At 37.7% G+C, this 13,683-nt stretch overlaps 2 protein-coding genes and 1 long non-coding RNA gene across 4 annotated transcripts in view; 1 reads left to right on the top strand and 2 right to left on the bottom strand.

Annotated features, from left to right (window-relative positions):
* Elk (Eag-like K[+] channel) overlaps window positions 1-5,299 on the bottom strand; it is a 72,794-nt gene extending 67,495 nt beyond the window's left edge. The window contains exons 1-2 of the mRNA XM_064687647.1: window positions 5,276-5,299; window positions 4,019-4,143 (exon numbers count right to left, since the gene is read on the bottom strand). The gene's annotated coding sequence lies outside the window, so the exon portion shown is untranslated. The remainder of the gene's footprint in view (window positions 1-4,018; window positions 4,144-5,275) is intronic.
* Window positions 5,300-7,949: 2,650 nt separating this feature from the next.
* On the top strand, window positions 7,950-13,636 carry Mapmodulin (mapmodulin). Of its 2 annotated transcripts, XM_064687934.1 has the most exons (7): window positions 7,953-8,105; window positions 8,328-8,681; window positions 11,064-11,440; window positions 11,500-11,579; window positions 12,186-12,256; window positions 12,317-12,476; window positions 12,539-13,636. In XM_064687934.1, the coding sequence occupies exons 2-7, from the start codon at window positions 8,634-8,636 to the stop codon at window positions 12,583-12,585; spliced, it is 783 nt and encodes a 260-aa protein (XP_064544004.1). In that variant the 5' UTR covers window positions 7,953-8,105; window positions 8,328-8,633; the 3' UTR covers window positions 12,586-13,636. The 2 variants fall into 2 exon arrangements, with proteins under 2 accessions (XP_064544003.1, XP_064544004.1); XM_064687933.1 differs by lacking the exons at window positions 12,317-12,476; window positions 12,539-13,636 and having other exon boundaries at window positions 7,950-8,105; window positions 11,809-12,234.
* On the bottom strand, window positions 10,057-11,067 carry LOC135432307 (uncharacterized). The gene is made up of 2 exons (XR_010436899.1): window positions 10,750-11,067; window positions 10,057-10,689 (listed from the first exon to the last, which is right to left on the bottom strand). It is a non-coding gene; the product is annotated as an uncharacterized LOC135432307 (long non-coding RNA).
* Window positions 13,637-13,683: the final 47 nt, after the last annotated feature.

Genomic DNA, 13,683 nt, shown 5'->3' with positions numbered 1-13,683 from the left:
CAGCAAAACTATCATATTTCATATCACAGCAGAATCTGCCGCAAACCAAAATTCCATTTCGCTACAGTACGGAAGATACTAATAATGGATCGATTGAATCAAATAAAAGTGGTAGTGGCATCAAATTTACCTACAGCGTAGTGATGGACGACGAAGCTCAGGATCCAGAATTGAGAGGGCCAATAAGCAATTTTAGATTGGTTTCCATGGATAAAGGTATTGTGTATAATAATCCGTATGAAGAGAGGGAACAATATGGTGGTATAGTGAGAATTGTAGAACAAACAAAATCGAGAGACTCTTCTGTGATATCAACTACGTTCTCCAAGACAATGCTTCATACCTCAAGACATAAACTGTCCGTAAGCAGTACCACGCTCAGGATAATTCGTCACAAACTTTTGGCCAAGACCAAGATCCCACGTATGTCGCCCCGAGTAGTGGAAAAAGATGACAGAAGGGGTCCACTGATGCTGTCCGATCTGAGGAAATCTGATAGCCTGTACAAGCTGCTGAACCAGATAAATCCAGTTGCTGACATTTGTAAAAAGGAGCTCCCCCACAAGAAAGAAAAAGAAACAGTCCCTATGCCTATGCCTGTGCCCAAGTCAAAGAAGCCGAAGAAGCTAAAAACCACAGACATTAAGAAGCCGCCTGAAGAAACGCCAAAGCCCCCCCGCACCTGCATTGCGTGCAGCATTTGCGCTCAACTAAGAAGACGAACGCCGTTGCCAAAGCATCCCTATATGGAGCAAATAGAACGACAGCTGAAGATCCTTGAACTGCGCTCCTACTACAGGCAGATGATGCTACGCAACTGTCTGCGGGAGAAGCAGCGCCAAGAGAGCCAGCGTCTGGAAAAAGAGCTGAATTTATGTCCCATTTAGAACGGGGAACTCTAGAAATTGACCAAACACCAAAAGTGCCAGCGGCCTTTTGCGGTTAAGTCAAGTTCTAAAGTTCCCAGCCAAATCATTTCGAATTAGAACAGAATTAATCGGCACTTTGACAGTGCATTTTCCTTGCAAATTGTGCCTAAATTTTATATTCATAATTTAAGAAATTTTGCCGGAGATTTTCACTGTCAAAGAGCTGAGCTTTGAATTTACACAATTGCGACGAACTTTTCAAATATTCTGTGCGAATTTGTGTCTGTCATAAGTGTGAAAATATGTTGTCAAAATAAGAAATTATTATGTTGCACAAAAATACTATTTGTTATAATTGGCAATAGCATTGACTTTTACTTGCACGTAAAACTTCAATTTTGATTTAAAAAAAAAAACAGACCCACATGTTTGCAATCTGCACGGTTTTTGCCTACCTAATTAGTAAGAAACAATAATAAGATATAACTGTGTCAGCTGTTGACACTGATGAAGAAGCTTATTCTTTTAAGCTTATTTCTTCTTTAATGAGTTATACAATATAACAAAATCTCCAGCATTGGTTTAAATTATTCTATAACTATATATTATTCTTTAACTAGTTGTCAGCAACGATTTATACTAGAACAGGGACATGGTTATATCAAAACTTCCTTCCTTCCCTGTTAAATATATTTGCATAAAACTTAAAAATTATTTTTAATAAATAAAAGTTTGATTTCTTGATAATAGAAAAAGTGTTTATTCTTTTTTTGTTACTTTAATGCCTAGATATTATAAAATATGTTTATTCTTTAACCAAAAATTTATAATAAATATAAAGAAAAAAATATTTAAAGGTTTCTGTATAACTTTTTTAGTTTGCGCAATCACCTTGAAATGTCAGGCATAAATGTCAAGCTCCCAACTGTTTGTATATTGTCAGAAGCATCGCAGCATGTCTGAACTGTGACCTGCCCCTGCGTTGTACTATGTTCTTTTAGTTTTTTTTTTTTTGGTTTTTACAGTATTTTTTACAGCCCTGCGAGTAATACATAGTTTCCATTTTATGTGCTAGTTTTTTTGCAATTTTGCGCGTTTACAAGCCAGCAAACAAAAATAATCGCAGCGGGGCAAAACAAAAAAAAAAAAAACTATACCAAGTCAGGAAAGTCTACACCCACTTGAATATACCCTATATGAACTTGGTAAAGTCTGTTGTTAATTGCAAATCGAGCTGTTTTTCAGAAATAAAATCAAGTAAATGGCGTCTAATAGAAATTTTAACAGCTCAACGCTAATGCAAGCCAATATTAATTTATGCAGGGTATTCCAATCAAAGTGCCAACTGCGTAAACCAAACAAAAACTCGGTCAAGTGCTTTGAATAGCATCAAGCAAAGCAAAATAAAAGATATATGCATATTAAAAATGTACATAAAAAAGAAACAAGCGAAAACTAGTTCTTGTTTCTAGTTTGTTAATTTATATGCTAAGCAATGGCCATTTATTGTTGATTTTAATGGCTGCGCTTTAAAAAATTAAAGCCAGAGCGAGAGAGAGAGAGAGATAAAGCAGCGCGCGCTGAAAAGTGTGCTATAGAAATTGGCCGAGCAATTGCTGCGAGGGCGCGAACAGCTTATGCCTTGAGCTTGATTAGGGGGTTAATGGGGTAAAGGGGGGGAGGGGGGGGAGGCAGCTGCTGATATAAATGATGACAGGTGCTGGCAGTAGCTGCTGGCCAGACCCGGCCAGGCGAGGAAATTCATTTACGACCAATTAAATGGCAAACGCAATGGCAAGGACAAAACGCAAATGAAAATATGAATTGCGCTCACTTTGACTGCTCTCTCTCCCCCTCTCTCTCTCCCTTTAACTTATTTAACGAGCGGCCTCAGCGCTATAAGAATAAAATAAAATAAACACTGTCATTTAAACGCATTCAATTTGTATTTTAATAATTAAAAGTCTAATTGTTTAATTCGCCTGGAAAACTGTGCTAATTGTAATTTCATTAAATTCTCCAGCCTGCAAATGGAAATTGAAATACATTTAATTGGACCACAAGCCGCAACAACATAAAATTTCCATTCATTGTAGTTGGAAATATATTAAAATCTGTTAATTGGTTAGTCTAAAATGATTGAAAGTTCTAAGAGCCCCATTTCTAACAATTAAAAATTAAATAAGTCATTCAGTCATGGTTTTAGAGCCTGTTGCATTATAATCAAGTACTTGTTTTGTTTTAGATATAAGCCCAATTAAAGTATTGTTTGAATGGTTCAAACCTCTCGACTTTTATTAAATAATATAATACTTAAATACAAATTTGTGAAAGGATTTATTCTTGCGACTCTCGGCTTTATGTATTTGAAAGAAGTAAAGTGAGTTTCTGAGCTCGTAACGAAAATGATATCTAGACTATATGTAAAGGAACTGCCACACCATCTAACTGAATGATAGAGGCTTTGAGAAGGTTTACAGGTTAAACCAATTTAATTTCAATTCAAACACAGCCCAAGGGCTCAGAAGCCGGAGCCCATATCAGATCAAAGTAAAACCACGTCAACTTAGCTACAGCAATAATTAAATTGCCAATGAATATTAATGTATTTCTAATAATTTCAGCGATTTAATTGTATTTGTTTGATTTTCAGTTTTGATAACATTTGCAAATGAAAAAATTGTAATATCCGCAAGCCAATTGCAAACAGAATTCAAGTTATGAGCTTTTGAGAATTTGCCAATTAGATTGCGCTAAGCCAAAATGTTGCTGTGCTCAAACGCCAAACCTGCCTCAGTCGACCCACGTAAATATGATTATGTTGGCAGCAGCACACACGCACACACACACACACACATACATGCAGAGGAGACGCGCGCATAGACAAGCATCAATCAATCATACGCAGCGTGCACCGTCGCCATATCAAAAATGTCTTCATCGTGATGTGGCTCAATAATCACACGCACCAAAAATAATGTTAAATGAAAAATAAGATGCGAAATTCGCGAAGAGCACTCGCGAACTCACACACACACAACACACACACAACCGCGCGCTGGGGCACATTTCAATGCGCCTTTGAAATGCAAATAAGTGTGTGTAAAGCGAATTTTGTACACAAGTCGCAAATCAAAATGCACACCTACCTGTGTTTAGACAGCGACGGGGGGCGATGCGGGGCGGCGCGTTTTGGCCTTTAGGCGGCCTGTTTAACAGTTGTTGTAATTGTTGTTGTTCCTATTGGTGTTGTTGTTGTTGTCGCTTGTTGCTTCTTCAATTTTGGTTGTTGTTGTTGTTGTTGTTGAGTTTTATTTAACCGAAATTCACATTCAGCAAATTTGTTTGAGGTGGCATGAAAAATAAATCAGGCAAGAGACATAAAAAAACATCAACCAAAATATAAAAACAAAACCAGAACCACAAGCAACAGAGAAAAGCGTGTGATACAATTTGCAAAAAAAGATTCCAGTACAGTGAAAACTCGCTAGGGCGTATAAGAAACACACTTTAATAAACTAATATAAACCGGCCTTAAGAAAAGCTCGTTTTGTTTTAAGTTTTCTAGCTGTCATTTAAATATTAGCTCCACTTTAGGCTGGCAAATGAGAAGCCTTAAATATTGTGAGCACGAAAAAGTTGACAGGCTAAAGATGTCTGCCCCAGGGAGCTGTTCGTTATGCGAGCTTTCACTGTACATGTGTAAATATGCTTAATATTTTCGAGTTGCTTCTAGAGCTGCCTATCAATGTAGCTAGCTGCCAGTTACAGTGACAACTGCTACATGTGCGACCTCTACATATATACGCATAGATACGCTACAATATTTTGCGTAGGCTGTTGCTGTGCGCCTTTGTGCGTGGCTACATATGGAAATTTTTTGTTTTATTATTTTTTTTTTTTTTTTGCGCACATTTTGTTAGCACGTTTTTTGTTTTTTTGATTTTGATTCAATTGGTTTTGCTTGGGCGCCAAATTAGAGAAGTGATTTTACAATATGTAGACGCAGTTGAGAATTTTTGATTTACGGTTTCAACACTTTGGCAAGCAAATAATAAAATACAAAACGAAATATCAGCGTTATTTTGTTGTGATTTTGTTTTTAATTGATTATTTTCGATTGTCGAATTTTACGAAATTTAATTGCGGCATTTTGTAATTTTGTATACACTTTAATTAAAATGCATTTCGGAGCATTTCAAATGGCTTTAAAAATACGTTGGCAACTTTGTTGCCAGCAACAGTTTGGCCTGCACTTGAACTAGTTGCCCAGTTGTCTGACTTGCTTTGTACACTTCCTCTCTCTCTCTCTCTCTTCATATATTGAGATGTGTGTGCGTGTCCACTGATAACGTTTTGGAGCTTGAGAATTTTGGTAGTTCTGATTGACGCGCTGTGTCCGCTACCTTTGATTTGCCACGTCCGCTTTTCGAAGACACTCAACAGCAACTGTTGCAAATGTCGAAAAGGCAACTTGTGGCTGCTGCGTTGCAGCATCTTAAATCGCAGAGCTTTTTGGTAAAAGCTCTTGTGTGGAGCACAAAAGCAAACTGTTGATTTCGCTTGAAAGAGAGACCGAAAGAGAGAGGGAGAGCGACGTTCAGAGTAGAAGCGCGAACTTAAGAGAGCGAACTGGGTTTTGTTTTGCTGCTTGCAATTAATTTCATTTAAATATTTAGTTCTTCGACTAGACTTTATTTTGAGTTTATTTCAATTTCTATCACTAATTATTAAAAGCTTTTTATGCGGCTTTTCATAAATTGACAATGATTATGCCCAGAGGCTGATTCGGTGTCTCATAGTTATTTGGCTTTTTTAGCAAATCCTTTTTTATACAATTTATAAGCAATGTAATAAAATTAAGCGTGAAAGTAAAGTGTTGCAAAGTAACAGAAAATAAATAAAATAATAAATAAACAACAGTTTTGTAAAATTATATTAGATGTGTTAACTTCAACTTGGAGTTGAGTTTTCAATTCAATAAAATTTATTCGAAATATTTTTAATTTTTTTTAAATCATTTTATCTTAAAACTATGTTTTAAGTTGGGCTTATGCTTATTTAAAGCAAATAAGTAAAAATAAATACTGAAAGTAATTAAATACATTTTGACATTTTATTATCAGTAGTTAAAGTAGATAAAGCAGTCGAAGTCTATGTCTTATAGCTTCTATAAGCACTGAACTAGCAATAATTTAACTCTGAGATTTTTAGTTATCAGCTGTATTATATGTAGCTCAAATGTGAAGTTCAATTGTTTTAAGCACTGCTTAAAATAGCTTGCTTTTAACCAGGCTTTCATTCATGTGTTCTTATTTTTGTCTTAACACAAACAGTTCTATGCATGTGTGTGTTAATGTTAAGTTTACCTAATCGACACTTGTCCGTCTTAGGAAAATCAGACTCTCATACCTCACACACACACACACACGCACACACTCACAGAGAGAAAGCTTTTAGTGTTTTGGCCAGACAAACGCCCACATGTTATAGACAAGGCCTCGGACTCGAGCATCAGCAACAGCTACAGGTGCAGCCGCAGGAAGTGTGCCTGCCCATAAACTGATGCCGACGCTCAAGGCTCGGGGCCGTGTGATGCCCGTGCAGCCAAAGGACGCACGTTTGGCAAATTTGTGAAGCGGAAGGACGCACGCATGGCTAATTGATAGAGCAAAGCTGTGCAAACAGGCAATAAATTGTGGCAGACACTCAGGCGCACATGGCCAAGAGAGAAAATTCTGCTGAATTTTTTTTATGTTTTCTTTATTTCACACGAATCAACCTTGCTTCAAAAAAAAGCTAGCGAAACTCGGCTATGCGCGTTAAAATTAACTGATAAGCGGCGCAAAAATAATCAAAAGGTAATTTAATTAAGCCCACAGCGAAATTTAAATCAAGTTCAGAGCTGCGGCCATCTTGGCAACATGGTGCGGACTAGCCTGTGTATGTATGTGTGTGTGTGTGTGCCAGTGTGTGCTTGAAAGCTTGTCAACATGTTTTTTTGGGCTACAGTTTCGCGCTGTTTCGGCTGCCCGTTCATTGACTTTTTAATTGGCTAATTACAAGCGTCGCCCAGTGGGCGTCTGTATGCGCGCGCGCGCGTGTGTGTGTGTGCGTGCGTGTGTGTCGTGTTGTAACGCTTTGCTATTTCTGTATTTGTGCACTCTTTTCTAATTTTAGTCGCGCTTTATTGTTACCAAGGTCCTTCATTACTTCCTTCATGCTAAATGCACTGATTTATCTATAATTAACACGCGTAGCTATTGATTTTGAGCCCTTGTTGAGCTGCTTGTCGTAGCCATTAGCACGTGCATTTGGTAATAGCGCAATTACAACATTGCGACCTTCATAATGCATTATCATACTTAAATATATGAATACTTTAAACCCCACAGCATGGAAGGAAATGAGAAAGAAAAAAACCAACACTTACCTTTCTCAGTTAACACAATCAGCAGCAATAATGCTGGTAAACACTGCTGGTACTTGTTCTTTATGGATAGATAAAAAGCAATAGATCACTGTGCAGTTTAATGTAACACATATTGTCTTAAACATAATTAATTAATTCACAAAATAATTGCGTTAAATTGATATTAAAACACCGGCTTAATAACTGTGCTTAATAGAACCTGCATAACAATCGAAAGGTGTCTGCATCAATCTTGGGCATCGATAAAAACGATCGAGCCAACATCGATATGACTGTTGACGACATTTCCATCCTGTTTGATTCTTGCTCTCTTTAGCGCCATCTAGTGCCAAATAGCGTAGGACATTAGGCTCATATAGGTTAAACTTGGACACTCACCCATGTGGTACATTTACTAAAGACATAAACCATGCGCTCTGTTAAAATGGACTTTATTTATATAAAAATAAAACTGATGGCTATAAAAATACTAACAATAGCACCTCGAATACCTCAGATAATCCATAGATATAAAATATATATAGCATAGAGAAAAGCTCAGCCATGCTATCAGCTCATGAGGAGCCGCTCTGTTAGATGAGGAGCAATTCTTAAATGTAATAGCCGCCAAATGCTATCGATAATGCCAGATAAGAGCTACCCCCGATATTATCAGCAGCATTGGCGATATTTGAGCAGCTCTAACATTCTTATCGCACATCCCTAGCGCTTTATACTGGTTGCTTTTTGTTGGTTGTTGTTGTTGTGGGTTGGAAAATACAATTAAAATTTGATTGCAATATTTAAATATTCAACGTATCAAGGTAAGTGCGAATAGCGGCACATTGTGTGACTAAAAAACATACCAAACGCCAAGAAGCTGTCGAAAAACGTGTTAAAGGGCCGTTTGAAAATAGCGCGTCACAAGTGTGTGTGCGTGTGTGAGTGAAAATGCGCTAACGTACGATTAAAGTACACAAGAGCAAATCTTAACGCATTTTTCCAGCCAATATATGCAATAACTAATTTTCTTGTACATTTTCTAGACAACAACAACGCGGCGGGTGTCGGCGGCAAAAATACCGAAGAAGCACAAAAAAGAAAAATTTGCAAGGTGTTTGCGTCTGTGTGAGTGTGTGTGACAACGACGAGCGACGACTTTGCTGCTGCTTCTGGTGCGTGCGCGCTGTCGCAAGGGACCAACACACACGTCAAGTATTTGTCATAGTATTGGTGTATCCTTTGGCATTTCTGCGAGCTTGGTTGGACGTGCGAGAGAAAAATCGCTTTAACCAAATCATAAACAAGTGCAGCTGAAGTCGTTTTTAAAAAGCAAAAGCACACCAAATACAATGGAAAAGAGAATAGAATTGGAGAGACGCGCACGCAAAGCGAACCAGGTAAGTTTTTTACATGCCATTTATTATTAGTGATTGATATTGTGAAAAGAAAGAAGGGGAGCGACAGAGAGTAACAAGACGAAAAAAACGCGCAAAATTGAATTTTTTTTTTTTTTTTTTTGGATGTGATTACACAAATTTTCATTACAACGTGCAAGAGTGTGTGTGTGTGCAACAACAACTACGCCATCATGTAAATCTAGTTTCAATTTGTGCCGTTGTCGTCGACGCCATAAAAAAGAGCGCAAAGCGCTGAGCAAAGAAGAAGCGGCAAATAACATCCATCGTTGAAAAAAAAAAAAGAATTGATCGCCATAAGCAAATTCACACATAGAGCTGTATGTACGTACATGCGCTGAATGTGCGTGTGTGTGTCGCGAGCAGTGTTGCCATGTGCGCGCATTTTTTTGCCTGTGCTTTCCTTAAACACTGCCAAAGACTGCACAATATCTGATTATTAAATTACATCATGTAAATAATTACTCAAAGGTGTGTGTAAATAAATAAATCTGACATGATGTATTCATGTTAATGTGCGCTGATCGCGATACGCACAAAGCAAAGACGCGCAACTGAAATTGCGCCAGCTGGCAATGCTTCTACATACATATAATCTGTTGTTGCTGCCGCTGGCTGGCCGGCCTTCAATTGTGACAAACACTGCAATAAAAACATATACGTATACGTATGTGTGTGCGTGCGTGTGTTTGTATGCCATGCTGCTTGTTGTAATTTCAGGTTATTTGATACCAAAATGTATCTATAACAACGTTATAGCGCGCGCATCATTCATATGTACGCAACAACGCCAAGAACCGCACACAGAGGCGCACACACACAACAAAGACGTGACACATACATACACACAGACTAACAAGAAACGTGTATGCACATAATAATCGACACATTCTCGCCAATGCCGATGGGTTGCCAGCTTTGGCTATAGCTGCTGCTGAGACGTGCACACACAGCCACATGGACTGCGCAGTCATAAATACCCTTACACACACATTCATTGCTTCTGCAGGCTAGACTTTTCACAATGCAAAAAACCGGCCGCCCCAAACGGTACATGCACTGTTTACATGCACTTCCCTCTCCATAAATACATCTATCTCTCTCTGTTCAACTCAAACGCAGCACAAGAAATGCGAACAAGAACAGAGCAGAGCAGACAAACCTGTCTTTTTTTTTATTTTTTTTGTGTGGCACATTTGCTGATTAATAAACATGCGCTCTGGCAAGGCCTACTCAATCAGGCACCCACACCCCACCCAACCAAAACGCGCCCGTCGTATTGCGAACAGAGGCCCAACTACAAGTACACCAGAACGCATACACACACATAGTCAAAGCTAAGCTGATATGCACACGCTTCAAAGCTTAAGCTGCGTGCCGTTGTATGAGTGTAATGTGTGTGCATGTAACTGTCCAGCAGAACATATGAGAACACGCTGTTCACTGCGTAAAATGTCGCCAGCCATTGTTGCTATTGCATACAACTGTAAATATATGTACATACATATATGCTCGACTACTATAATTGGTCTAATCAGAAAACAATCGAAAATAGCCATACATATTTAAAGCGTATGTCAAATTCTTATTAAAAAGACACAAGTAAAAAATGTTTGTCTGTTTCTATTGCTTCTAGGCGCAACAACTACCAAACGTCCGTGTGTCAACATATTTTTGTTTTGTTGGGGTTGGCGCTGCCGGCTTGTTTCATTCCAAAAATTACAGGACTTGTGCTGTGTTTTTTTCCTTCCACATTCCCCCCTTCCGAGCTTCATAACATTTCATTTCGTTTCAATTTGTTTGTAGCACGCGCGCGCCCATTGCGCTGCCATGCTATCAGCACTTGCTCTTTGCGCTGCTCTTTCAATGCCCATTTTCGCGCATTCCGTTTTGTGGCGCGTACGACACACGTACACGCACACACATACACAACGCCTGCAAAAAATTCTATTACATAAACGCGTTGCCACTTTTTCAGCTTTAGCTGCAGCTGGGTGCGCAATTTGTTAAATCATTGTTGTCTCAGCACATAAAATTGTTTTGATTTTACCATAGTTTTTGTTTTGGTTGCGCCATTTTGTGTGTGAGTTTTCTTTGCAATCAAAAAAAAATGCTTTCGAGTTTGATCGATTTTTTGCGTATGTATTGTTTTTCATTTTGAGTTTTTTCTTTTGCGCTTGTTCTACCACACGTTCACACAGACATGGCGGACTGTCAGACCCTCAACATGCTGAAAACACGGACAGTGTGACCAAATTGTCTAACACGAAAAATGACACTTTGGGTTAAGACAAAAATTGCTTGTATAAAATACCAAAAGAAGTTAGATATTGAAACGTCTATTTTATTCTTGTTCCCCCACAGATCACAGAATTGAATCTGGACAACTGCAGGAGTACAAGCATTGTTGGCCTTACAGATGAATATACCGCCTTGGAAACATTAAGTTTGATCAATGTGGGCCTTACCACACTTAAAGGTTTCCCCAAGTTGCCCAATTTAAAGAAATTGGAATTATCCGATAATAGAATTTCGAATGGCCTCAACTATCTAACGACCAGCCCACAATTACAATATTTAAATTTGTCTGGCAATAAAATCAAGGACTTGGAAACGTTGAAACCATTGGAGGAATTCAAAAATTTGGCTGTTTTGGATCTATTCAATAATGATGCCACCCAAGTGGAAAACTATCGGGAGAAAATCTTCAAGATGTTACCATCTTTAAGCTTTCTAGATGGGTAAGCTATATAACTATTACAACTGTTGATTAATATTAATAAATTTGTATATTAAACAGATTCGATTGCAACGATGACGAGGTGCAATCGGAGGGCGATGACGATGAGGAGGTCAATGGCAATGACTCCGAGGATGACGGTACGTAAACGCTTCATTCATAAATTTTGCATTTTTCATAGGAGAAACAACTAATTTGGCTGTTCGCTCAGCTCTATTGCTCCCGCTGATCAGTGTCAGCTTCTGGTTTGAAAAGTTTCCGGCTCACAGTCATGCATTTTGGTTGTTGTCACATTCATGTCCGCCCTTTAGGATCTGTTCAGTTATCGCATCATACACATCTCAACACACAGATTCTGTCGCCTTTCAGATGAGCGCAGTGCCTTCTGTGTAAATGGTTTAGAAATCGATTTAGACGAGCTCGAGGCATTGGAGCAGCGTGTTAAGGCCAAGAAACGTTTGCAGGAAACGACAGACGGTGCCAGCACGTCCAAGCCGCCTGACGACGACAATGAAGTAGACGAATTAGATGAATATTTAAAAGAATTGCAACTAAAAGAATCGGCAACTGCCAGTCAATCTGTGATAGAGGCTAACCGAGCCTCAGTTCAGCCCCATCCAAGCACAAATTTTGCAATTTTACTCTATTGGTTTTTAGCAATATTAAATCTGGCTAATGCCGCCTATTGTAAGCATTATGCATTCTGATTTTTAATAAAACCTTACGATTTTGCCGATTGCTTACAGTTTCTGGCGACGATGATGGCGACAGCGATGAAAGCGACGACGAGGACAATGGCGATGTATCACTGTCGGAGGTATGTCAAGATTCAGGATTATAATAATAGTTAATTAACTAATTAAATAAACAATTGCAGGTCTATAATGATGATCTAGAGGAAGACAATTCCGATTGGGAGGAAGGTGAGGGCGGCGATGACGATGAGGACGAGGATTCCGATATTGATGAGGCCGATGGTGAGCCAAATGAATCGACTGCATCGGTCAATGCCAATGAGAAGGATGCTGAAAAGCCAGGTGAGAGATGAAAATTAAACAATATATCAAATTATTACTTATGCTTTATTTCTTCAATTTAGCCGAAGAGTCGACAGCCAGGGGCAAGAAGAGAAAGCATGATGGTTAAACAGCATGATCTACAACTGTATCGTCTTTGTACGTTATAAATTTAAATATATATACACCAATACACACACACACACACAAAATACAGCAACAAGAACACACATCATATTTTGATAAAACAAAAGTGAAAAATAAAACCACAACAAAGGAAGGAGGAAAAAAATAAGAAGAGGGCCCCCTTAGAAAAAGATAAAAAAAAATTACATTTGTTTCGTTACATTTTAAGCTAAATATTCTAAACACACCCAAAAAAAAAAACCCGACAAAACAAAACAAAATGTAATAATCAAAAGATAAACAAAAGATGATAACATTTAAGCGAATACTAAAAACCACACAACAATAACACAAACAACACACACATACACACACACAACTATAGAAAACGAACCCAAATGTGGCAGTTCTACAAATAAAAAACAAAAAAAAGGAAAATTAAAAAAAAATCACACACAAACAACAAAATAGATGGTTCCAATTAAATTCTTTTGGCAATTGAATTTGCATTCTGAACACATTGTAAAATTGCTTAGCATTAAGTTAAAAGTTTACCAATATATGATTATAAAATGTAAAATTAAAGAAATCCCACAATTTACATGATGATAATGTTACATTTGAACAAACAAAATTTGCTAACTTGCGCCTAAAGTTGATTCCTGATTTCCATTTTAAATTTAATTATTTTAAAAATCATTTGCTGCTTCTCTCCGGTTTCGTGTTACAAACAAGTTCTACAACATAATTACTGCTAAGAAGGATTTTTAACTAACTCTTAAGTCATTCCTTTTTGAATATACACACACACATACACATAAATTAGTTAAGCGCAATTATAATTTATACTTCCTTATATAATGTCAACACAATTATTATTCATTGTTAACCACATCCATTCTCTATATACACGCAAATTTGTTTAAACTATAAACATACTTTTAAGTACGTAAACTATATTATCAAACAGATTTGTTCCCAGTTCTTCAAAGGCAGTAGTAGCATGTTTCGATTACGGCAAGTAAATGCAATATACAACAGTTTAGACAAGAGTATATATTTTTTCATTTCATTTAACAACTATATATGCAATACGTTTGTT

This window comes from Drosophila montana, unplaced genomic scaffold, assembly GCF_035044405.1.
Source record: "Drosophila montana isolate Dmon_TW-CO22-7 unplaced genomic scaffold, ASM3504440v1 contig_3200_1, whole genome shotgun sequence".
Lineage (NCBI taxonomy): Eukaryota > Metazoa > Arthropoda > Insecta > Diptera > Drosophilidae > Drosophila > Drosophila montana.
Note: the sequence above shows the minus strand (reverse complement) of the source record. Positions and strands in the feature narration are given on the sequence as shown.